Genomic DNA, 27507 nt, shown 5'->3' with positions numbered 1-27507 from the left:
ATGGACAGAGGAGTCTGATGGGCTACAGAACATGGGGTCGCAGAAGAGTTGGACATGACTTAGTGACTAAATAACAAAAACAACAACAAAAGTAACAATATCATGGAACCAATGATATAAAAGTGTTAATGCCTAGTAGACTGGATTTATAGTGAATATTCAGTTTTCTAGGAGTACTGTTATTTTTGGCTTCCCTGGAGGCTCACATGGTTAGGAATTTGCCTGCACTGTGAGGGACCTGGATTTGATCCCTGGGTCAGGAAGTTCCCCTGGAGAAGGGAATGGCTACCCACTCCAGTATTCTTGCCTAAAGAATTCCATGGACAGAGGAGCCTGGCAGCCTACAGTCCACAGAGTCACGAAGAGTGGGACACGAGTGACTGACTAACACACCATCATTCCTGATGTTAGGCTCTATAGAAAACTAAAAAAATTACCTTCCTAAAAATATTATCAATAATTATTTTTCTGATTTTTTATTCTGTAATAGTGTCTCACCTTCTCTTTGGGCTCTTTATTTAGCACCCTCTTGTTGTGCCTAAATTGATCTTTATAAGGCTCTTACCCCTAATCCTCTAGTAACATTAAGTTCTCATTTGTATAAGTAGACGTTATTTTCCATAACAGCAAAGGTTTGCATTTTTTTCTCTTTAGGATTATTATAGACTCACTTCCACCTTCTTGAAGCAGTTCAGTGTAGGCTAGCATCCCTCACAGAAAATGGCTAACCACTTGCAATAATAAACTGTCTCTGTTTAGACATTTGAATGTTGATGGTTATTACATCTTGGACCTTGAATCAATACTCACAATATTTAAGGACTCTATCACTTTGCTTCTACTTCCTAAGACAGAGCAGATCAACCCCATAGTTGGGACATAAACCAGGATGAGGTGAAGGAAGTTCCTGTGACATATGAGTCTATCTAGACCAGACAGTAAATTGTGTTAAAGTTATTTGTGGCACTTTTCAGCAGGTGTAATATAAAAATGGAAGTCTCCATTGAAGCAGTGGTGCTTCTAATACATATAGTGAAGATAAGGAGTCAACTCTTAGTGTGGTCAGTGAAACAACCTGGAAAATTATAGCAGAGCGAAACTGCAAGGCAAGGGCTCTTGGCTTATGAAATTTGCTCTGGCAAGAGAACAATTCATGAACGTCAGAAGTCTATGATATGGTGACCTTCAGTTATGTTTATAACTCCCAGTATAAAGCATTCTGCTGGGGCTGTTAAAATATAACCCACTTCTAATAGAAAATAAAACCCAAGGTATCTGAAGTAGCAAGAATAACTTGAGCCCTAAATAAAAGTTATGACTAAAATTTTGGTTCTTACAATATGAGACTTCTTACTTTCATACAATATAGTAAGCCAATTTAAAGTAGCAGTGACACCTTGCTGATGTTGTTGGCGATGATGGGGATCATCAAGAATTAGAAAAGAGAAAGGACAGGAGTGAAGCAGAAGAGAGAAGGATTAGGGGAGGGATAGAAGAGAAGAAGTTACAGAAACAAATATACCCATTGGAATTCTATGATTAACCAAGTGTTTGAGGAAATGGGGTAATTCATGTAAGTTAATTATCAAGATAACTGAAATGTCCATTAAGGATACCTAAATAATTAATATTTTATTTGAATAATTTATATTAACTATCTAAAAATGTCATGTGCTTCTCTGCCTTCTTAAAATAACCAGTACATAATATTTTTCTTTTCTTGAAATGGCTCAGGTCACCATTATGAATATCAACCACTGAAGTGGTTAGTGGATGCAGTGTTTAGGAAAACTTACTCTGAAATCAGACTCTCAAGTTCAAAACTCAGTTCTGTGACTGATAATCATGTGATTTTAGAGCAATATAATTAACATCATTGTATTCCAGTGTGCTAATTTATAAGGATAATAGTAATACTATCTCATAGATTTATTGGATACATTAGATGAGTTAATGTGTGTAAAGCAGCTATAACAGTACCTGGCACATAGAACCCAAGAAATAATTGCAGTTATTGAACAATAAATTGTTATTTACTCATCCATTCATTCATTCCCACAATATTTATTTATTGAACAACTATGTGCCAGGCATCGTTCAAGGTACTTAGAGACAAAACAAGGTCTTGCTTCTTGTGTAGCCTGAATTCTTGTAGGCATGATAATAAAAATCAAACATAAGCAAATAATGTGGAAGGTGGTCATAATAACTATGGACATAGAAAAAAATAAAGCTGGATAAAGGGAATTGAGAGTGCTGAGGTGGAGGTGAATTTTGGCAGGGGAGTAGAGGCAGTTTGCATGTTGCAGTATTAAATACAGCAAGGCTAAATAAGTCTCGTTGAAAAGATGAGATTTAAACAAAAACATATCCCATGCAGTAAATAGCCCTAAGTTATAATATTTTGAGTTCTTGTATTTGCTTCTCAAGGGCTTCCCACATGGCTCAGTGGTAAAGAACCCACCTTCCAATGTAGGAGACTTGGATTCTGTCCCTGGGTGAGGAATATCTCCTGGAGGAGGAAATGGCAACCTACTCCAGTATTCTTGCCTGGAAAACCCCATGGACAGAGGAACCTGGCAGGCTACCATCCAAGGGGTTGCAAAGAGTCGGATACAACGAACACACACACTCAAGGAAAAAGTAAAATTTTTTTTCTTTTTTTCATTCTCTACGTATGTGTTATTTTGGGTGCAATGTATTTATGCCTATCAGTGTTTGTCATGTGGTCAAACAAAATTGGAGCAAGAAGTCTTACTTTGTATGATTCAAGGTCTCCAACAGAGAAGCAGATGCCTATTTATGCAGAGTGATTCCATGGTTAAAAGGCAAGTCCCCGGACCATGAGAACCTGCCCTCCCCCGCCTCAGGACTCAGGGCTCCAGGGACTCCTAAGCTGAAAGCAAGCATCCCTGGGATACTGCACACCTGTCTTCAACCCTTGTCTTGAACCCACTCTGTCCTTGTCTCACTCCGCTCTAAATGTTTAGCTGTATGGAGTTCTAGTTGCTTGAGAAAAGAGGGTTTAAGGGTAGAACTAGAGGTTTAATGGGGTAAAAGTCCTAGAAACCAAAGAGGAAAAAAAGGTATTTCCTAGCTCTCTTATTAACTTTGACATTAGAGGAGATTATAGGTCCTTGGGAGTCCTAATTCTGTATTCCAGTTATAAACTCTCCTAAATAGTTCCAAGATAGAGTGAAGAATCTGTCGCATGTAATCAGTACATGTTTATTTTATTAAAAGTCTAAGTAACTGGTTTTATAACTAAACTAATATCAAAAGCAATTCCCTGCTATTTATCAGCTGTATTACTTTTAAACAAATCATTTAACCTCTCTGAATCACAGTTTCATCTTCTATAAAATAAAAATAATAACTCCTACTTGAAAAATTACTGTATTACAAAGACTACTTAAAATGAGTCTAGTGAAGAACCTGCCCTATTGCTGGTATTCAACAAATTGAAGAAAGCTGAGTGCTGAAGAATTGATGCTTTTGAATTGTGGTGTTGGAGAAGACTCTTGAGAGTCTCTTGGCTGTAAGGAGATCCAACCAGTCCATCTTAAAGGAGATCAGTCCTGGGTGTTCATTGGAAGGACTGATGTTGAAGCTGAAACTCCAATATTTTGGCCACCTGATGCTGGGAAAGATTGAGGGCAGGAGGAGAAGGGGATGGCAGAGGATGAGATGGTTGGATGGCATCACCGATTCATTGGACATGGGTTTGGGTGGACTCTGGGAGTTGGTGATGGACAGGGAGGCCTGGTGTTCTGCAGTTCTTGGGGTCACAAAGAGTTGGACATGACTGAGCCACTGAACTGAACTGATATTAAACAAAAATTCACTAGATTGAAATTTTTTTTTTTTGGTCTAGCAAAACAAGTGTTAAGTTTTGTAATCAGCAATTTTGTTGAAAGTATTTTTTATCTTGGTTCTTTAAATTGGTTGCTTTGTCGCTAGTTAGATGATTAATGCTTCATCTATGAGCATGATCATGAATGAAGATTGTGTGGCATAAAATATTTGCTTTTATAATAAAATGCAGTGATGTTCCATAATTTTTTTCATGATGACAGATTCATGCATCTATGATACAAATATTTCCCCCTTCATACTACTTGGTGCAGCTTTATATATTTTGGTTGTATATAAATCAGTGTTTTATAATTACACATATTCATACATAATCACATCTCAACAAGTTTATATGTCTCTTCACATGTGTGTGTGCACACTCATGGTCAGTTGTGTCCGAGTCTTTGCAAACCCATGGACTATAGTCTGCCAGATTTCTCTGTCCATGGGATTTCCCAGGCAAGAATACTGGAGTGGGTTGCCACTTCCTACTCCAGGGGATCTTCCTGACCCAGGGATTGAACCCGCATCTCTTAAGTCTCCTGCATTGGCTGGCAGATTCTTTACTACTACACTAGCTGGGAAGCGATATGTCTCCTTAAGACTAAGAATAACCTTACTTTAGGTCCTCCATGTCAGGCACTGTGAAGAGCCTGATACTTTACCGTACTTACTAGCTGACGTTAGCCCACCATAATTTCACACTTGCTGGCAGAGGACACGAAACTCCTGGATCAGAGATATGAACATAGCTCAAGGCACAGCAGATAGAATGAGCTTCATGTCTGCATCCGTTTCTCTTGTGCCCTAAGCCCACAGGGGCAAAATGGGGACGGACCTAGATGGATGCAAGGTACACGGTAGATTTGTGTCAGTTTTGAGCTTAGGAATCCCCAATCTTTTGAAAGAAAAGAAGCCAAATTTTGCCCCAGAGAGAGACATTTTATTTACTATACTGGTCAGCACACAAATCTATTTTCTACTTCAGAAGAGTGCGGTATCTCTCTATATACTCCACAAACTCTGTAAAAGGTTAACTCAGAAGCCAGTGCCTCCACTTCCAGAGTATACAGAAATGCAAGAAACCCATGAAAAACTGTCTCCCAGCACTCCACAGCACTTGGTCTAGATACACAGTAGGAATTCAATAAATGTTGAAATGAATGAATCTGACCAGAGAATCATGAAGTCACTGCTAAAATTGACATGACCAGTTATTTATGTGTCCTCTGTGCTGATTTCCCTGTCACTTGAGTTTCTGAGGAAGACACTAAGAACTCAAATATTTGTATAAAAATGATGTTTCCCAATACTAAGGGCCCACGTCAATCAAAGATAGAGATGAATGGGAACAAAGGAATTAGTTCAGTTAGTAAATTGTCAAATTAATACTACCAATAAGGAGTTCCTCATTGGTTATATTAACAAGAGTTATAATTAGTGGTCTGTTTTACAGCTGGCTCACTGCTAAAGGGACAAGGCTCTAATTTGTATTGTTTGCCTATTTTCCTGGTCTAAGTTATCCTACATAGACAGCTTCAAGCTATTAAAGTGACAGTGCTGAACGTGGAGTTGGGGAAAGATGTATACAATCTGGACCAGCTCCATTTCGCCACTGGTTGTATTGGATAAAATGAAACTAAAAGAACCAAATACCCTTTCTCCCAGCTCTCAATTTTTTTTTTTTCCCCTCAGTGTTCTTACAATATGAAAAGTGTAATGAAACTTGTAGCTGCTAAGCTGCTAAGTCACTTCAGTTGTGTCCGACTCTGTGCGACCCCATAGACGGCAGCCCACCAGGCTCCCCCATCTCTGGGATTCTCCAGGCAAGAATACTGGAGTGGGCTGCCATTTCCTTCTCCAGTGCATGAGAGTGAAAAGTGAAAGTGAAGTCGCTCAGTCATGTCCGACTCTTAGCGACCCCATGGACTGCAGCCCACCAGGTTCCTCCATCCATGGGATTTTCCAGGCAAGAGTACTGGAGTAGGGTGCCATTGCCTTCTCTGAATGAAACTTGTAGGGATATATCATATTTTATAAATCTGGTCCTAGTTGTTTTTTTCAAGAGAAAATCAAAGGGATTAAGTTTACAAGATAGCCACCTAGCCTGTGAGCAGGACTCAGATCAGAATGCTACTCAGCTTGCATCCTGTATAGTAGTAGTTTGATGGGTGAAAAAGTCTGTTTTCCCTGATACATTGCTCTCAGGTTATAAGGTAAGAGTTTATAGTAGACTACTTCTCGCTGACTTAGTCACTTACTCTTAAGACCCATGTATTTTGTATGGGAGTCTAATTGTCAATGTCTCAATTGATTTATCTTGCATAGGGAGGCAAAATGACCAAGTTGTGATTACAGGAATTAATATATCCTGTGACCAGCTGTTGCCTATTCATTAAAGGATGCTGAGGATACCAGACTTCTAAGGAGAGATATATGTGATGGATGCATAGACAGCCACATATGAATCTAAAGGAAAAATCCAGGTGGATCTCTATATCATTTTTGTGTTAATGACCATAGTAAGAAACATGTCCATTTTCAAGTAACTATACGTAAGCATCACTGGCCAGATGTTTCCTGTCCAAATCCAGAGATTTACATACAGTAATTGAAAATCAGCTCCAGTACATCAACATATATTGAGAGAAGATCATTGATTATGCACAGTACTTGGGCCACCTCATGCGAAGAGTTGACTCATTGGAAAAGACTCTGATGCTGGGATGGACTGGGGGCAGGAGGAGAAGGGGTCAACCGAGGATGAGATGGCTGGATGGCATCACGAACTCGATGGACGTGGGTCTGAGTGAGCTCCGGGAGCTGGTGATGGACAGGGAGGCCTGGCGCGCTGTGATTCATGGGGTCGCAAAGAGTCGGACACGACTGAGCGACTGAACTGAAGGTGCTCCTCAAAGGAGCCAGGCAGATTCAATAAGGTCTTACCACTTTCTGCTTCTCCACTCAGCACAGTGAACCCCTCCTCAAATCTATATAGTTTGATTTCCTCCTTCTTCCTTCCATTCTAATTATACCTGTGTTTGTTTGTTTTAAATACTAGATTTAAAAAGTGTTTCTGTAATACTAGTTTGACAGCCTGCTAGCAGAGTTGATGACACATTAGGTTAAACATAGATGGATTTTTCTTTTCTAAATAGCACCTTTTAGTTGCATGTGTGCTTTTTAAAGTTCCATTTCAGTTCCAGTAACTATACCTGAACATGCAAGGTATATCCATCAGGACCAAACAATGCTTACTTTCTATTTAACCTCTGATTGCATTGGGTAGGTGAAATGTTCCTATGATAAGAACAATAAGAGTAAAGTTTTTGATTAGAAATATAATCATTTGTTTTTTCAATTTTCAGAGAAGCATAGTTGCTAGAATAACAATATTTGTTTCAAATCCTGAGGCAGACAAGAGAACTGGGACAGTAGTTTAATTTCTAATTACTCCAGATTCTCAGTTTATGTTCATTTGCCTTAAAAGGAATACGTAAAAAAATAACTGAAAAGAATCCTTCCAATCACTGATTTTACTGTTTTTGCTTGATAATATGTATGAAAGTGATATCCACTCAGTCATGTCAAACTCTTTGCAGTCCCCTGGACTGTAGCCCACCAGGCCCTAATGTCCGTGGGATTTCTTGAGCAAGAATACTGGAGTAGGTTACAATTTCCTCCTCCAGGGGAACTTCCTGACCCAGGCATCAAACCCAGGTCTCCAGCATTGCAGGCGTGTGTGTGTGTGTGTGTGTGTGTGTGTGTGTATATATATATATATATATTTTACCATCTGAGACACTGGAGGAAGTAGAATATGTACCAATACTAATATGTGTCAAATCTTAACTAAATATTATAGATGAAAATGAAATTAGTTCCTATTTTTGAGAGGTCTGCAATCTGAGTGAAAATCAGATATGATCAAATGATTATTATTATAAGAGGAGTAAATTTAGTACCTTGGTAGCATAGTCAAATGGTTCTTGGCTATTAAAATTGTTAAAGATCACAAAGTTGAGTTTCTTTAACCCTATAGACTTCTGATTTCTTGTACAACCCTGGGCCATCACTCCTCTGAGTACCTTCCTGAGCTGAAGAGGACTTTTCAACAGATGGATGGATAGGTTAGGGAAGCCGCTTCTGAACTTGCTAAGCATAAAGGGATTATGCTTGAAACTTTCCTAGATATGAGAATGTTGCTGAGCTTAATGGTGCCAGGAGTTTTCCACATGAGATTATATATCAAGGGAGTCAGAGCACAGACGAAGCCACTGAGGGAGAAAAGTAACAGACTTGGAATCAGTGACCAGGGAAACATTTTTAAAAATAAGTGATTGATACCACAATATTCTATCCCTGCATTTTTGTTTCAGTTGGAATCTCTCCAACACCCACTCCCTGGTTGGCAGTTCATTAAACCAGTACTTGTGTGTATGCGTATATGCATGCCCTCAGTCATGTCTGACTCTTTGTGATCCCATAGACTGTTGCCCACCAGGCTTCTCTGGCCATGGGATTTCCCAGGCAAGAATATCAGAGCAGGTTGCCAATTCTATTCCAGGGGATCTTCTCAACTCATGGATCAAACCAGAGTCTCTTGTGTCTCCTGCATTGGCAGGCAGATTCTTTACCACTGCTCCACCTGGGAAAGCCAAACCAGTACTTGATATATATTTATTGTCTTTCTAAAAGTATATTTTAATCGTATTGAAAGGATTCTGTAATATCTCTTAAAATAGTGAGATAACCATGGGATAACATCCCCAGGGCTTGACTCGGTTATGTTTTCTGTGAATGGGGTACTTCCTTAGATACACAGAGCTTGAGTTTTCTTTTTTTTTAATTTTCCCCTTGTTCTTTCTTGGTATTACCTATCAAAGTTAGACCACTACATAAGATGTGTCTTTATTCTGAGCTAAATGCTGAGTCATGCTTTGTGTATCTTTTAGCATACGGTAAACTGTAAAAAGGATTCAAAAACATTGAGAATAAGAGGAAACTTGGGCTGCAAAAGCCGGGCAGCAACCTAATGGCTTAGTTTCTGCCTTCAGGCACTATCAGTTTTCATTAGTGATGGGAGAGAGATTGTTAAAAAAAAAAAAAAAAGCTAATTTTCCTTATTGATAGGAGACAGATTATTAAAAATTTTAAGAGATTAAATATGCAGCATATTTCTAAAGAACAGTATGATTAAAAGGAACATGAGGCTATGAGGCTTTAGCTTTGAGAAATGTAGTTCTTTGCTATTGGATATTTGATTGTATTTAATGGCCTTCAAGTAAAGTATATTACAAGAACTTGGTGTTTCATTAACTTAGAAATGATTGTACTTTATAAACTATGTATAAGTGAATGTTGAGTCTTTCCAGAGAGATTACTTAGAAAATTAGCTTTAAACCAAAGAACGTTAATACATACAATTTCATATTTACTATAGCTTTGAGCCACAGAACCCTGGTTTAGGAGTTTAAAACTAACTGAAATTGAAACCCTATGTGGTATGAATTAATTAAATGAACATTATTTTCATATCATAACAATTGCTTAGTTATAATTAAGTTTGGGGGCTATATATTTTACTTGTTTTCTGTTGTGTAGCATGTAATGTTATGGGTTTAATCTCGGTGCTGCTGCTAAGTCACTTCAGTTGTGTCCGACTCTGTGCAACCCCATAGATGGCAGCCCATCGGGCTCCCCTGTCCCTGGGATTCTCCAGGCAAGAACACAGGAGTGGGTTGCCATTTCCTTCTCCAATGCGTGAAAGTGAAGTCGCTCAGTCATATCCGACTCCCTATGACCCCATGGACTGCAGCCTCCCAGGCTCCTCCATCCATAGGACTGTCCAGGCAGGGGTACTGGAGTGGGGGTGCCATTGCCTTCTCCGATAATAACTGAGTTGTTAGAAATTAATCCCCAACACCTGGCATTGTCCTCATAAGACTAACATTGAGAAATTTTCAGAAGGTCATTTAACAGCTGCATTTTCTCTTTTCGCTTCTCCATCTCATTATACTAAAATCTAGGACCGTTTGGTTGTTTTGCTATGAAAAATAGTTTTCAAATTGAAACTATAACCTGCAATCCCCTTTACTACCAGAATGGTGACTCTTTCACATCCCCTTTATGTCTTTAAAAACTTAAAAATGGCATTAGCTTTTGAAAAATAATGTAAAAATGAATAATGAGGTAGTCAGCACTTCTGAAACCATGTTTCAAAAGAACAGAGATTTGAAAGAAAAAGCCTGCTTTAAAGTGCTAAGGAGCATTGCAGCGTGGCAAGAGGTCAATGCCCAGGAAAGGAGAGAGTAATTTAGTAGAATACAAAGGCTCTCCTTGACAACGAGACCATTTACTCTTTAAAATATTATAGCAGTTTGAATTGGGAGCTTTACCAGCATTCACAAAGTGGAATGAAGGGGTTACCAAAGAAAGTGGTAAAAACCACCTCAGTCAAGACCCTTGTTAAGGAATCCAGAATTACTTCAACAGCCTTTCAGACCATCTCTGTCTCCTTGATCCGTCCTCTAATCTATCATGAACCGCACTGCCAGACCAGTCTTCTTAAAACATTGCTTTTGTCGTGTTAGTCTCGTGGCTACATACTCATAGCAAGATGGATGTGACAGTTCTGTCCATATGAACTACAGATAAGGAAGTTAGTAATTAGGAAGTCAACAGAAAGCATGCCAGGTGTAACAGGGTAAAATTCACAAAAAATTGTGGTGATCCTGATGTAAAGAAAGAAAGAAATGAGAGGGGATGTGAACAAGGAAAAGAGACCATGACAAATGGAAATGGACAAGGCTTGATACCTGTTGGATATGAGAAGCAAAGAAGACAGAAGGGCATCAGTGATGGTCTGGAGACCTGAGAATGTCTAGCTTGGTACCACAAGCTGCTTATCCTGAACGAGCATTTACATGTCTTGCAGCTCAGTTTCTGCAGGCCTAAATACAAGAATGATGGAATGTTTAATTTCTTAGGTTGTTCAAGTTTTACAACTTGGGTTAGCTCTTATGAAGGATTTTAAGCCTCTGCAATTGAGCAAATGGTGATAGTACAAAAAGCAGAGAAATTAAAAGGAGACATCCAAAAAAATCTGCAGGAAAGATAATTGGTTCTGAAATGGAGTCTTTACGTAAGAGTGCTGATAAGTTTGTGGAAATATTCAAGAACACTTAAAAACTATTTATTGGTATCACTGTGCTCCAGAACAAACATGCTCCTTGCCTCCTTTGGTGAGGTTAATTCATATACGTGTTTAGTATGAATTAGAGAAAAAGTGAAAGAGTGAAAGCAAAAGTGAGAAAGGACACCATTTAGAAGTGATGGCAATTCAACATGCCAGTGCACTCTCTTATTAACACATGCCCAGAATGAGTAAGAGTTGGAAGATAAGAATATGCTGTAACTCATAGTTTCATCTTCCTCTGATCTCTCAGTTGAGAACAGTATTGTCCCACTGCATATAATTTTCTGTATTTTTCATACAACCATGGCATCTAAACTCAAACCAAGTGCAGTCAACCCTTTGCTATTTGTAGGAGATTGGTTCCAGGGCCCTCACATTTATCAAAATTTGAAGATGCTCATGTCCTTTATATAAAAAAAAAAAGGGTTAGTATTTGAGCATAATCTATGTACATCCTGCTGTATACTTTTAATCACCTCTAGATTACTTACAATAGCAAGTAGAATGTAGATTTCCTTCTCCAGAGGATATTCCTGACCTGGGGATTGAACTCGAGTCTCCTGTGTTTCCTGCATTGCAGGCTGATTCTTTACCCGCTGAGCCATCTGCTGCTGCTGCTGCTGCTAAGTCACTTCAGTTGTGTCTGACTCGAGGCTCCCAAATGCTATTTAGATAGTTGTAAATGCTATGCAGATAGTTTCCAGCACACAGAAAATTCAATTTTCACCTTGGGGAATTTCTGAATTTCTTTTCCTAAATATTTTCAATCTGCAGTTGATTGAACCTAGGGATATGGAACCAGTAGATCCCTAGGGTTAGCTCATCTCATTCTCCATCAAGGACCTAATGATACTGTGAGGTAAAAGGATATATGGCTGTACCTGTTTTATTGAGATATCGTGTTGGTCTCTAATGTAGCTCCCTCCACCGGGATCATCAGTGGTAGTTTAGAGGACTAGATATGGCTTTCCATAAAGACAACCATCCTACTTTATGCCTACAGTTCACAGAATCCAGGAAATAATGAAGAGGAGTCTGGAATGATTAGTACTAGGGAGAAGCTTTATGCTTTGAATTTTATTTCTAAGTCAGAGCTTAAATAATTGAGAGGATAAAAGCAGTGTTTTTCAAAATTAGAACTAGCAGAAAAAATGAACTTGGTTTGAGCATCTGAGACCTTTGTCTAACATAAATAACTGGAAGCAGGATTATATATGAGGGTTAGGCAAGGAATAAACCCAGCCAAGACACATGCTCATCAGGGCTGAGGCACTAACCAAAATAAGATCAGAGGAAAGAAGCCCAGACCAAAGCTGAGTCAGAAGAGGAAGTTAATGGTGCTCAGAATACCATACTTGGTGCAATTGCAACTTTGTCTTGCTGCCTTTTTCTTTAATTCTTTAAGTAGATAGCTACCCACAAGTGTGTGTCTGCCAGAGACTCTGTTACTAGTATGTTCCCTAGTTGGAGGAATGTAGCTTAGCCATAGGGCAGCAGTGGGCCAGCATACATTCAATCAGTTTCAATGATGTTCCTATTTAGAAAAGTCTATAATGAAATAATTGTTACCAATAATACATAATCTACTTACACACATTTTCTCAATTGGTGCTCGCAACAAAGCCACTGTGAAGGTAATTTTTGAATTTTCTATAGATAATCGAGGTTCATAGAGTTTTTTTGTTTGTTTTTGTTTTGTTTTGTTTTAATTTTTATTTTTACTTTATTTTACTTTACAATACTGTATTGGTTTTGCCATACATTGACATGAATCCACCACGGGTGTACATGCGTTCCCAAACATGAACCCCTCCCACCTCCCTCCCCACAACATCCCTCTGGGTCATCCCCGTGCACCAGCCCCAAGCATGCTGTATCCTGCATAGGACATAGACTGGCGATTCGATTCTTACGCGATAGTATACATGTTTCAATGCCATTCTCCCAAATCATCCCACCCTCTCCCTCTCCCTCTGAGTCCAAAAGTCTGCTATACACATCTGTGTCTTTTTGCTGTCTTGCATACAGGGTCATCATCGCCATCTTTCTAAATTCCATATATATGTGTTAGTATACTGTATTGGTGTTTTTCTTTCTGGCTTACTTCACTCTGTATAATAGGCTCCAGTTTCATCCATCTCATCAGAACTAATTCAAATGTATTCTTTTAACGGCTGAGTAATACTCCATTGTGTATATGTACCACAGCTTTCTTATCTATTGATCTGCTGATGGACATCTAGGTTGTTTCCATGTCCTGGCTATTATAAACAGTGCTGTGATGAACATTGAGGTACATGTGTCTCTTTCTATTCTGGTTTCCTTGGTGTGTATGCCAAGCAGTGGGATTGCTGGGTCATAAGGCAGTTCTATTTGCAATTTTTTAAGGAATCTCCACACTGTTTTCCATAGTGGTTGTACTAGTTTACATTCCCACCAACAGTATAGGAGGGTTCCTTTTCTCCACACCCTCTCCAGCATTTATTGCTTGTAGACTTTTGGATCGCAGACATTCTGACTGGTTTGAAGTTGTACCTCATTGTGGTTTTGATTTGCATTTCTCTAAGAATGAGTGATGTTGAGCATCTTTTCATGTGTTTGTTAGCCATCCATATGTCTAGAGTTTTAAAAAATATTTACTGGTTGAGTCGCTAGGCTCTTACCTTCTTTCAGTGACTAAGTCTTTGCCTGCTAACCCACTTTAGTGTGTGGTCCTTAACTTTCCCCCTGGTCCTCAGGCTTCTGTCTCATACTTTCCATGTGCTATTTCACAGATAAGAATCTTTCATTCCAAACCAAGACCATGGATAACTTAATATCTCATCTCCCCAGTGGCCAGGCTTGCTCACTTGACCTTCCATATTTCAGTGTTCTCTGTTACATGCCAGAGTTGGCTATAGGGAAGTAAAGGTTACTGAGTTTTATTTCTCACTTTTTTGAAACCTATATTCTATCAGGGACATCCACATGAACAAACAAAATTCTGTTTTACAGGGACTATGGGGAAAGACTTAGAACAACTGTTCTCAAATATTTTTCAGCCTCAGTTCAACCAAAGAGTAGGATACCATTCTCTCAGTAACGAATATTTAATTTTAACCCATACAGCTGCTGAGAAGTCCATCTGAAAAGCAGGAGTCATGATCCTACCCCTTCTTCATTCCCTTACTCCCAAGTCTCTCCCACTGAGCGTCACTGATGTTGAGGTTGCAGTCAAGTAGAGCTGGTAGAGCTGGGGAACATGCGCTTACACCTGCCTTATGGGCTGATGACTGTTACATTCATGTTTCATTTGAGAGGTCAGTCAGTGTTAGCTTATGCCACTGAGTGAGGAGACCAGTACCAGCAGAGGAAATAACAGAGTAAAATTAGACAAGGAGGGAATCGTGTAATGTCTCCAAGGATCTATAAGGAGTTCAAGATGACTAGAACAAGGAAGTAAAGTATAGGGACAAGTCCAAAAAGATGAGACTGGAGGAGAAATCATACCTCACTGAATTCTGGTATCTTGTGGGCATTGAGGCATATTGAGTGTAAAAGATGACATTTTTAAGTTTGTGTTCTAGAAAAATCACTCTGTTAGTGATATTTAAAAACAAAAAAAGTGGATGGGAAAATTTTTAAGAGATTAGTTAAGATAGTGAAGCCTGGGCTAGTGACCATCAATGGGAAAGTTTAGGAGAGAGGCAACTGTGCATTTTTATGCTTTTATACTTTAGAACAAATGGAGACGCATGTTAATAATCAATGGTGTTTCAGAAACATTGGTAGCCGTCTCTTACAAGCAGCAGTTGTAAGAGATTATAGGCTTGAATGCTTGTTAAACCTAGTTAAAAATTGCCCTGGGAAAACAAAGTCATTTTATTCTTATTGCTAGTGATATGGCTGAACAGTTGCTCCAGTTTAGAAACATAAGGATGATTTGAGGAAGGATCACACAAGAAATAGTAATGAAGCACAGTTATTCATAATACCCAATCACTGTTGCTCTTGATGGCTTCAGTTCAGTTCAGTCCCTCAGTCGTGTCTGACTCTTTGTGACCCCATGAACTGCAGCACCCCAGGCCTCCCTGTCCATCACCAATTCCCAAAGTTTACCCAAACTCATGTCCATCGCGTCGGTGATGCCATCCAACCATCTCTTCCTCTGTCATCCTCTTTTCCTCCCACCCTCAATCTTTCCCAGCATTAGGGTCTTTTCAAATGAATCAGCTCTTCGCACCTGGTGGCCAAAGTTGATGGCTTAAAGGACAATAATTTGGAAAAAGCTCCAGATAATGACAGTTCTGAGTTGAGTAATTCTGAAAAGCTGGATTCTGAATAATAATTTGTTTATATTTTCCTTTTCATATGTAAGAAAAATATATATGACATATGACAGAAATCTATGCCACAGAGTCACTTAAAGAGGGCCCTTCAATAAGTATAAAATTTAAATTCTAATTTCAAGGAGAGCATGGTGTCAGAGATTAATTTGATTTTTCCCCAATGGTATAGAAAATAACATTTCATCTTATGACAGATAATATCTTAGTTTTGATGAGATAAAGAATCAATAAATATTTAGGAATTTCTAATTAATTGCCTATGGGGAGTGAGTCGTCAACTACACAAATACTCATTCATTGTTGACAATAATGGAAATCTTTTCCAGAAAATGAAGAAAAGGAAAGAAAATATCCTAATGACATATCCTAATATGCTGCAGGTGAATAAAGTGTATCGTAGTCATCAAGAAAAGTGTTAAAATGGGTGTAAGATACATCACATTAATCAGAAAAAGCAATATTGGTCATTGTATGTTTATCATTAAGTAAGGTAATAAATGCAAAGAGTTGTTTTTTAAAGTTGGAAAGGGTGTACAGCTGTGCTAGAGGAGAGGGAGTTAAAATGAGTTAGTTAAACTTTTACATTGCCTTAATATTCCATAATGCTAAAAAAGATTGATTATATAACCCTGCCCAATAATTGCCTTGGGAACATAGAAATAAACAGAAGTATTATGTTTTTTTTTCAGGCTTATAGTCTTCAATTAATTTAACAACTCCTTTGGATATAAGCAGAGTCTACCAGTTTTCTGATTTCTAATGGAAATCAGCAAGTCTCCAAATATTACCAATTAAGCATCAAGCTTCCACATGTGGAAATAGGACATCTTTGTCCCATAATCAGAAAGTGCTACTTTCAGGAAACCTGCTTATAGTTTTCATGCATTACTCCTCTTGTGTCTTCTCAGAGTTCTTTTTCAATCTGAATAGACTCAGTATGTTATCACGTCAATTTTGGAGTAAAAATAACTGCCATGTATTTAGTAAAATCAGCTTTACCCCTCCTACCTGTGTGTCAGATTTCCTTTTTTTTTTTTATTTTATTTATTTTTTTTTAGTTTATTTTTTAAATTTTAAAATCTTTAATTCTTACATGCATTCCCAAACATGAACCCCCCTCCCACCTCCCTCCCCATAACATCTTTCTGACCCAGATTTCTTGAAATTACTGAATGCCATATATATCTTTTAGAAAATTTGTATTATTTTTTTCTGTAATGAAATAATTAACTGAACCTGACTCAAGGTATGTAGCCATACATTTTTATACACAGATTTTATTAAACTCAGTAAACTCCTTTTAGTATAATTAGGTGAAGAAGTAAGAAATAAAACCATGAAAAATATGAAAGCTTTTTAAGAGAACAAATGTTGAATTAGAATACCTCTCACTTAATTTAGCCTATAAAATTATATCCATTGTCAATTATATGTGGTCATTGACATTCCAGACATTTCTGTGGATCTCCTGATGCCTATGTCTCATTTGTAATGCCTGTAGTCTAAAGACTCCTTTTTCATCAGGGGAACACTTGAATATCTGGAGAGGAGCCACTTGGGGAGGATTGGGACTATTTCATACAGTGATACAGGGCTTCTGTACTGAAGATAATAGCCTTTGAATACATTTTTTAAATTCAAATACTAGAAGCACCTCTAAATCAACTGGGACAGGCCTCTGAAATCTAGAAAATATATACATTATATATATGTTATTAATGTTAATATATATTATATTATATATAATATAATATATTAATATGGTTATATATATATTTATATATACATTATTAAGAACATGATATTCAAGGCAAGACACTCCCACAATGGATATCAAGCTCTACCAGGTATTTCTAGGCCTGGGGAAGTTGCTGTCCTTAAGATTTAATAAGGGTAAAATGGGATTAATGAGAAGCCTCAACTCATATTGTTGTAAATGTGGAATTGTGTAATCATAAAAGCAGTAGAGTATGATAGTGCTAACTGTGACTTAGATCATGATCTTTGGGATGATTCTGAACTATTCTGTGACGTCCTTTCTTCATCCATAGAATGGGATAAATAATTGTACCTATTCCTCAGTGGATTTTTTTGAGAATAAAATGACATAATACTTGTAAAGATTGAATCTGATGATTAGTATTATATCTGGCTCCTGGTAAGCACATTTAAATGTCAGCTAGAATTAGCTAGTTTGCTGGCTACATTAGAGACAGCATAATCCAATCAGCTATTACAGAAAGGGGTGAAATCAAACAGCTCTTCCCTAAAATTAGATTTCCCTTCAGAATTACCTGCCTGCTGTTGCCCCTGTTGATGACTGTCTCTGACCTCCTCCTCATCCAGCCTAACTAGTTTCTTCTGGATTTTAACTGATATCCATGAGCCTGACCTCTTGCCAAAAAGTCAATTATTTCCTTACCTACTGTGTTCTTTCCAAGAGTCACCTTTTTTTGGTTGTTGTTATTTAATCACTCCCAGACCTCTCCTCTTTAGGAAGCCTCTCAGTAACTATTACACAAATAATTGACGTTTGTATAGCACTTCACAGTATTTACCAAGCACTTCTCTATTCAAAAAGTGAGGCTACTAGGGCAGGATCTTTTTTTTAAGTTTGAAATAAAAGCTTTATTATTAGTTGATGGATAAGCTCTTTAATGTATATGTTTATCCAAACTTCTTAGAGTAATAGTAAAAATGTAAAGTAAGAAAACACAACCTGATGAAGAACACTTTGGGCACTACCTATGAAGCTTAAGAAAATATATTTTACTGCATTGCATTTTTAAAAATTATAAAATATAGGTTTAATTAAATAACAATCTCAGATGAGACAGAGATGAATTTTGGTTCCATGTGTTCTACCTTTGGCTCAAGTTTGGCCTCATTCCTTGTGTCTCTCTCTCTTGATGAGACAAGCATAAGGGTGAAGTATGATTCAAGAACATATATGTGCATTATTTATTCCTGAATTTGTGAATATATAGAGTTATTCCAAATTCTAGATGGGCTTTGGAATTTAAGTTCCTTGAGAAGGAAAACACAAAGATAATAAATAATCTGTTATTGATAGGAACACTTTGCAGTTTATAAATCACTTTGTCAACCATTATCACAATTGGATATGTTTCTCTACAAAGTTATTAAAGTCACATTATTTAGGAGTCAAAACATTTCAAAACACTTGGAGGCAGTGAGTTAGTGTGATTGCTATGTAATGTGGTGGAAAGACATTTATTGATGAACATTTTATGCCATTATTATTCTGTTCACAGAGGAGTGAAAGTAGAAACTGCAAGGAATCAGAGTTTTAGATTGGAGCAAATGAAAGTGGAAAAATGCTTTGGAAACCTACTTACATAATCCTTTCCCATCTATTTATTTTCACATATATTTAGTGTTTGAGATGTGTGTATGGTGGGGGAGGTTCAAGCATGAACAAGCAGGGAGAGAAGAATATGGAAAGAGAATAGGAGGGAAGCAGGATGCCACACTGAGATAGCAGTGAAAGTGAAGTGAAGTCGCTCAGCCGTGTCCGATTCTGCGACCCGTGGACTGTAGCCCGCCAGGCTCCTCCGTCCATGGGACTCTCCAGGCAAGAATACTGGAGTGGGGTGCCATTTCCTTCTCCAGGGGATCTTCCCGACCCAGGGGTCGAACCCAGGTCTCCCACATTGCAGGCAGACGCTTTAACCTCTGCACCACCAGGGAAGCCAGTCTTTCTGAAGATGAGTGTTGAGAAGAAAAAAAAAATATACTGCCCTTCTGTACTCTGCAGTTTCTTGGAGTTCATGAGAGAATGTTGCCAATGTGTCTTTTGTGATCTCAATTCTTGCTCTTTGTCACTGTGACTATCACAGCCCTTGACCTAGAGAGTGTCTTATGTACTCAGTCATTTCTGACTCTTTGTGAACCCATGGACTGTAGCTGCCAGGCTCATCTGTCCATGGGGATATTCCAGGAGAGAATACTGGAGTGGGTTGCTATGCCCTCCTCCAGGGGATCATCCCAATCCAGGGATCGAACCCAGGTCTCCCACGTTGCAGGCAGATTCATTACTGCTGAGCCACCAATCAGCTGCTCTAGAGTGTCAGACAACAGCAGCTGTATTAACTCCATTTTTCACAGGTTCAGTGGTGGACTGCTTAACTGTTAAATGTCATCTCCAGCTACCACACCGTGTTTCCCCTCCCATCTTTTATTCCTTCCCATTCTTTCTTTCCTCTTCCTTAGTCTCTGCCCCATAATTACTCTTGTCCTGTATTCTGTGACCTATAAGTAACTTTAATTTCAAGTGCATGACCTTAAGTATACTCTGTTCATCACTGACAGTAACACAACCATGTGCAATGGTTTTAATATTTCACATGTATTACTGGATTTGGTCCTTATTTTCAAACATGTAAGTTATGGCATTATTACTGTTTATTACCATCATTAATATTTTGCTCTGACTACTACTTTATATGAGTTGGATGATGGATTTTTATCAATTGTCCAAGATCACCAAACTGGAAGTATTAGAGCGCAGACTGTTGGGTACTAAGAGATGCAATAAGACAAAGGTTCGCCTTTGTTAAATTAAGCAGCAGGAATGAAAAGACAATCTTTGTGTCAGTGAAAACTGAATATTAAAATGCTGATAACCTTTAATTGACTGTTGCAGCCTGTTTCAATGGCAGAGCTGCCCAGCTAAAACATTGTGCCTGCATTGTTATATTTCTGGTGCAAAAGCTGGCTCTCAGCTAGAGGTTAGCAGGAGTTGTGCAGTTCAGATGAGAAGGGAATGATGATGATAGCACCTTTTTGGTTGTATAAAAAGACTGGCTTCGATGCAAGAAAAATCGAATTCAATGTATTAAATTTATTGTAATAAACAAATATTAATATATTTAAAATTATTTTAAATGGCAGATATAACACATGCGTAGTATAAAAATGTTGAACATTACTAAATTTATAACATAGGGAGTCTTCTCTCTTTCTCTCATCCAATTTTATTCCACGGAGGTAATTACGGTTATCAATTTGGTGAATATATTTCTAGACATTTTCCATGCGTATATAAGCACCCATGCATATGAGGGTCAATAGGAATCTTAATAATATGGAAATGTGCTTTCTTAACATACTATATTTTTTCATATATGCACATGGATATTTAGCTTATTTGCTTTAATGATTGCATCACTTCCACTGTGTAGTATTCTACAATTCATTCAATCAGTATACTGTTACTGAATATTTAGGTCACCTAGCTTTTGTTGTTGGTAGAGAAAGTTGCAGTGAACATGCTTACACAACATTTAATCTTGTGCATTTATCTTCGGATAATTCAGATAAGTGGAAATTATGGTACTGGGATAATCACTAGTATTTTAAATATGTTGATAAATTCTTAAGATGCTGCTTGGAGTTCAATCTGTGGAGGCACAATGTACACACACACAAAAATAGTATTTTTACAATAAAAGTATTTTTTTTTTATCATTGCAGACAGGTGAAACTTTTACCAAAACTGGTTTGAATCTGTTTCTTCCTCTAGGTGCAAAGTTCCATATACATAATGATTTTAATTATCCTCTCTGTGGTACAATAAAACAATGTGTCAAACCAGACCATATATAATTCTACAAAATATGAAACTATCTAAGATGTAGAGTGTGATCTAAGTGTATGTGTGATAGTTGGTCTCTTATTTGGGGGCAAGGTCCTTGAGTCTTGGGTCTTTGCTGCTATCTTAACCACTATGGTAATCCCTTAACCTTTCTTTCACAGACTTTATACTACAGACAGAGGAATTTTTTAATAGGAACTCTATTCCCCATTGAAATCATTCCTTTCCCCCTCTTTCAGAGCTGGTCGGGGACTTTATGGTATTGACAGTATGCCAGATCTCCGCAGAAAGAAAACTCTGCCTATTGTACGAGATGTGGTGAGTCACTCCTGTTCAGTTCATTTTGACTGCATGTGTTGTCTTTATTAGATGTCATATTGTCCTTCTCATTAAATGCCTAGCCTGTAAATATTTCATAGCGTAAAACACAGGAGAAGCTGGATGCTAGCAGCATTAGGCTTATTTTCTCTTTAAAGTCGATTAGATGGAGGAAATAGCTCTAACCTTTTGACGGCTTTTGATATTAGGTGAAATTACAGATTGAGTTAAAATAGTGCTATAATTGAGCAAAAAGGAAGTCATACAACATGCCAAGTGGTCTTCTACAATTGGGCTTTGATGTGCTCAATTTTATAAATGACCATGAGTTTAATTTGCAGTAGAAGGCTGGATTTGAAGTCTTCACCTTAACCCTATAATCTTTTAGCATTTTATAAAGCAAGCAGACAATGTTAATCAGTTCTTTATTCTTTTGTAGTAAGATCACATCTAACCAAATTAATAAGCTGTTTCACTCTCCAAAGAAAACCATAGCTTCCAGGTCATTAAAGCCTATATTAGCCCTGAATATAACTCTGAATAACAAACTCTCCTATAAGGAAATATGCTGGAGACTGCTGAGAAATGAAAAGATTTAATAATAGTCTGTATTAAAGTCTAAAAAATAGCCCATCAACAGGAAAAAGAAATGTTTTGTATCATTCACAGTGTTTTCATGTTTTAGAGCCATATTCTTAATGGTTTATTGCATGAAAATATATTTCCCCCAGAGAAACTGAAGTTTCCTTTGTACACCAATGTATACAGATTCTTGATACTGGCAATTTTAAATTTTGCTGTGAAAACCTTTATCTGAAGATCATCACTTTAGCTTTAAATTAGAAAAGACAAAGTCTTTCCTGGAAAAATCTTATGCTGGAAAGCATGATATATATGTCTGTACAGTTATCTCAGATTCCTGCTGTTGTACTGTGACATCATTTTTTAGCATTAGGCTTATTTAACTTTATTATGTTCTTTTCTCATATGTCTAATTATTTGTATTTTATTTTCTCTATCACTTGGACTCTTCAGGCCATGGTAAGTGATTTTAAATTTATTTAATATTTGGCAGTCTTCTCAAATACTGCTCTTATTCATGCAATCCAAGAGAACATGGTGGGGAAATAAAAAGACAGAAACATATAAGAATAATAAGTTTGGGTTCTATAAGAATTTAACATCTCCATTCTGAAAGATAGGACAACTTATGTAAATAGCAAGTGCAAATATGGACTAAAATAGACTAAAAATATAATTTGAGGGACAGTAGTTGTCAGAGATAAAAGACTATCTTTGGAGATAAGTGCCCTATAAGTTTACATGGTAGGGGTAGAGACAGATGGAAAGTCACCTCCCCACTTAGGACTATACTGAACTTAACTAGGCACAGTGTCTTTGTGGCTGCAAGTAGATATATTTCTGACCAGATGAATTATTCCACTGTGACTTCCCTTTGTTCCTAATGGGGGAGAATAGTTAACATTCCCATGTAGAACTGATTTCAACAGTTCTCTATAGTACCATTGAGTACATTAACCTTATATCATGTATGTTTCTAGTGGGAGCCGTATAATGGTTCTATTTTACAGGGGAAACTAAAGGAATGTAACTATTACTTAAAATCACCTAAGTTACCAGCACTGAGTGAAGAGAACAAATCTGGGAATGATGATTCTCACTTGATAAAATGTATACTTGGTAAGAAAATACATTGGCTAGATATGGAAGCATATTCCAGGAAACTATAGACAACTCAAGAATCACCTAATACCTGTTGTGATTCAGGGCTATCAGAAAGGTGAACTGGCTCTGTATCAATGGTCCTGTTTTATGAAGGCATGTGATTATGGTCATTTTGGAGAAAATGTTTTAGAAGTCTCATGCTAGCCTAGAAACCTTGGGCTACAGAGTATTTCTTACTGGGCCTCAGTTTTATCATCTGTAAAATGTAGGGTCTAGGTTTGATGATCTAAAAGGGACGTTTTTAGCTTTAATGTTCTGTGATTCCACATTCTAGATGAATTGGCTGACTACTGAATATAGTAGGTCCCTGTTACCTAAAGTGTGAACAGTGATAGTCTATACTCTTACATTTTCATCTTCCGCTGAGTAATAGGTAAATAACAGTCACCTCATGTATCAGTAACTCACGATTGTTTTTTTGTTTGTTTGTTTTAATTTTTTAAGACCCTGGCTGCCCGGAAATCTGGACTCTCCCTGGCTATGGTGATTAGGACATCTTTAAACAATGAGGAATTGGTAGGTGCAGAGTCAGCTACTAACTATGCATTGATCATAGTCTGGGGAAAAGCATTCTGCTTGGGCCGCTTGTTTGTTATGTTTATTCCAAAGTTCTAAGAATAACTGGGAACATGCAGAAAGTCTCACCCTGAACAAATTTCCTCAAAGCCTCAGCTGCACTATCATACAAATTATCCTGTCTTGCGCAAATATTCATGTACCTTCATATCTTTACAAATGCTATTCCATCCAAACACACTTTTCCACCTGAAAATTCCAGCTAAATTTCTACATAGTCCACATGTTGCCTCATTGCTTTCCCAAACACCTCCCTCCCCTTTTGGTTCAATTATTTGTTTCTTCCTCTGGGCCTTCCTAGCATTTAATCACAAACTCCAGAGCATGGTATGGTTAGGAGTGAAGGCTGCTTGGGGTGAATCCCATTTGGACTGCTAAATTAGCTTATTATATCTGGCAAGTTATGTAACTTCTCTGGGCCTGAGTTCTCTCATATGTATAGTGATGTGATAATAATACAGTAGATGAAGGGAGTGGATAAGTGTTTAACATGCTTACGCAGCCTAGGGTACAGTATACAATAAATATGAGCTGGTGCTTTTATTATTTTTCTTAGTACAATTTGATTATTTTACATAACCTTCCCTTTTGACTCCATGAGGGTAAGAACTGCATCTTGTTTGATGTCCTTGTAAATGTTTTCATCCCTAATGCCTACTACATAGTCTGGCATGAGATAGATGCTTTGTCAATTCCTTATTGAATGAAAGAACCAACATGATTAGAAGGTAGAAATAGATTGCAAATATCTAGATCAGGGATTCTTGAATTTGGCTCATTAGAATTGCCTGTAGGGGTGTGTGTGTGTGTGTTTATGTGTATGTGTGTGTTGCTCAGTTGTGTCCTTCTACTGTATGTAACCCCTGGACTGTAGCCTGCCAGGCTCCTCTGTCCATGGAATTCTCCAGGCAAGAATACTGGAGTGGATTGTGATTCCCTTCTCCAGAGGATCTTCCCAACCCAGAGATCAAACTCAGGTTTCTCCTGCACTGCACACAGATTCTTTACCATCTGAGCCATCTAGGATCGCCTAGAGGAGCTTTCAAACCTTGATGCCTGGGTCTCACACTCATGAATGATTTAACTGGCTTCAAGTGTAACATGGATCAGTTCAGTTCAGTTGCTCAGTTGTGTCCGACTCTTTGTGACCCCATGAATCACAACACGCCAGGCCTCCCTGTCCATCACCATCCCCCGGAGTTCACTCAAACTCATGTCCATCGAGTCGGTGATGCCATCCAGCCATCTCATCCTCTGCCATCCCCTTCTCCTCCTGCTCCCAATCCTTCCCAGCATCAGTCTTTTCCAATGAGTCAGTTCTTTGCATGAGGTGGCCAAAGTACTGGAGTTTCAGCTTTAGCATCATTCCTTCCAAAGAACACCCAGGACTGATCTCCCCCGGAATGGACTAGTCAGATCTCCTTGCAGTCCAAGGGACTCTCAAGAGTCTTCTGCAACAGCACAGTTCAAACACATCAATTCTTCGGCACTCAGCTTTCTTCAAAGTCCAACTCATGCATCCATACATGACCACTGGAAAAACCATGGCCTTGACTAGACGGACCTTTGTGGGCAAAGTAATGTCTCTGCTTTTCAATATGCTATCTAGGTTGGTCATAACTTTCCTTCCAAGGAGTAAACGTCTTTTAATTTCATGGCTGCAATCACCATCTGCAGTGATTTTTGAGCCCCCAAAAATAAAGTCTGACACTGTTTGCACTGTTTTGCCATCTATTTCCCATGAAGTGATGGGACCAGATGCCATGATCTTCGTTTTCTGAATGTTGAGTTTTAAGCCAACTTTTTCACTCTCCTCTTTCACTTTCATCAAGAGGCTTTTTAGTTCCTCTTCACTTTCTGCCATAAAGGTGGTGTCATTTGCATATCTGAGGTTATTGGTATTTCTCCCAGCAATCTTGATTCCAGCTTGTGTTTCTTCCAGTCCAGCGCTTCTCATGATGTACTTTGCATATAAGTTAAATAATCAGGATGACGGTAGACAGCCTTGACGTACTCCTTTTCCTATTTGGAACCAGTCTGTTGTTCCATGTCCACTTCTAACTGTTGCTTCCTGACCTGCATATAGATTTCTCAAGAGGCAGGTCAGGTGGTCTGGTATTCCCATCTCTTTCAGAATTTTCCAGTTTCTTGTGATCCACACAGTTAAAAGCTTTGGGTTAAAAAACAAAACAAAACAAAACAAAAAACAGGTAATTCCAATTCCAATGACCAGGTGGATGTTGTGCCATGGTAACTGCATCCTGCCAGCCACTATGGGGCTTGTATCCAAGAAAATTTATCTGTGCCCCTGTGCACAGATTATTGCAACTGTGTACTACCTCCCTCAATTTTAGAGACTTTGTCTTTCTTAGAGAATAAAAACATGGCCACTGTCATTGCTTGTTTTAAATTTCTATATATTTGACATGTAAACACCATTATTTACATTTTTATTTCTCATTTTCTCTTCTTTCATTGTCATCTTCCACCCAAAGCCAACCTTTCCTAGGTCTCCATCAGCAAATCCCCTCAGCCCAATATATATCAGCAGTAGTACATGTCTGTTTGAATATCTGGGTGCTACAGCATGTTCAGAACATTTTGTATTGTGCCATGATATTTTTAAAACATGACTGCTTTTCCAGGGGCTTATTTTTATCTGTTGGGTTTATTATGCCATGTAATACTTCCAGTGTAGTTTGGATACAAGAGAAAATAAACATTCTCTGATACATGAAAAAGCCTCATATTGCTTACTGAATCTCAGAGTATCCAGTCTTTTGCTTTAGAGGAAATAATCAAAATGGAAGGTTTTTATTGATAGACTTCTAGACTGTTTTTTTTTTTTTGATGTTTGAAAATATTGTCTTTGGTTTAAAGCACAAATACTCATCCCTATGAAAGTTAAGAGGAAAGCAATAGAAATCAGAGGAATACCACTACATTTTCTGAAGCTCTGACAGAGAGCACACCCTCACTGTATGGTTAAAATAGCTAGTGGTCAACTGTTCCTTTACTTAAAAGTATTCATTTTAGTTTTAGTATCGAGTTTCAGAAGCCCTCTGTAAAAGATTTTTCTGTGTGAGTGTTGGCTGGATGAACCAAGCCCAATAGTTCCTGCTAAAACTCATAAAGCCCGTTTCCCTGGGGCCAATGTCTCAAAAAGCAAATGAAATATGACTTCCGTACAACAGGCATATTAAATGTCCTTCTTGACAAGCTGTCACATTAAGTCATTACATGGGCAACTAATATAAATGCTGGAGTGAATAATTTCTAGTTCCTGGTGCTGCAAGTCCCAGGTACCCTCAATGTGAAGCATGAAATATTTGCCTTTACATGAAGAAAAATGACTTGGCCATGTGGAAAATGGTAGCCCTTCTGTTTTAATAGCCCTATTCTATTTGAATTAAAGGGATGTACTGTAAAAATCTCAGTCATCTCTTCCAAGGAAGGAATGTGCTATAAAATCTGAGACAAGTCGACAGTGGGTAGGCCAGCACCATTGACACACAGTTGGCAGTGGGCAAATCACTGCTGAGTGCTCCATCCATCACCAATTCCTACTCACCATGAGGAGCTACTGGGGTTGATTAGGAATCTCAGTCTAATTGGCCCTTAAGGTCTGAAATTTCTAAATAGTCCAATCTGATTGAATAACACAAGACAGAATAACAATCTGGTATTCATACACAGTAATCTGCCTGGCGCTATTTTGCTTAGCTTTGTGCTTGCTTTCCCAGTGATGATTTCCTAGGTTTGGACCCAATAGTAGCACAATAAAAATAAATCCACTCTACATTTCAACAAATATGGACTGTCTGCTATGTTTCAGGTATTGTTTCAGATTTTGGAAATAAGACAGAGAA

General features: G+C 38.0%; 1 protein-coding gene across 1 annotated transcript in view; it reads left to right on the top strand.

The window, feature by feature from the left end:
- The window catches only part of UNC13C (unc-13 homolog C), a 706632-nt gene that overhangs the window by 268475 nt on the left and 410650 nt on the right, over positions 1-27507 (top strand). The window contains exons 8-9 of the mRNA XM_060417920.1: positions 21238-21316; positions 23507-23578. Of these exons, the coding sequence (XP_060273903.1) occupies positions 21238-21316; positions 23507-23578 (151 nt within the window). The remainder of the gene's footprint in view (positions 1-21237; positions 21317-23506; positions 23579-27507) is intronic.

The sequence above is a fragment of the Ovis aries genome, chromosome 7 (assembly GCF_016772045.2).
Source record: "Ovis aries strain OAR_USU_Benz2616 breed Rambouillet chromosome 7, ARS-UI_Ramb_v3.0, whole genome shotgun sequence".
Classification (NCBI taxonomy): domain Eukaryota; kingdom Metazoa; phylum Chordata; class Mammalia; order Artiodactyla; family Bovidae; genus Ovis; species Ovis aries.
The sequence above is the reverse complement of the archived record's forward strand: the minus strand, read 5'-3'. Positions and strand labels throughout refer to the sequence as shown.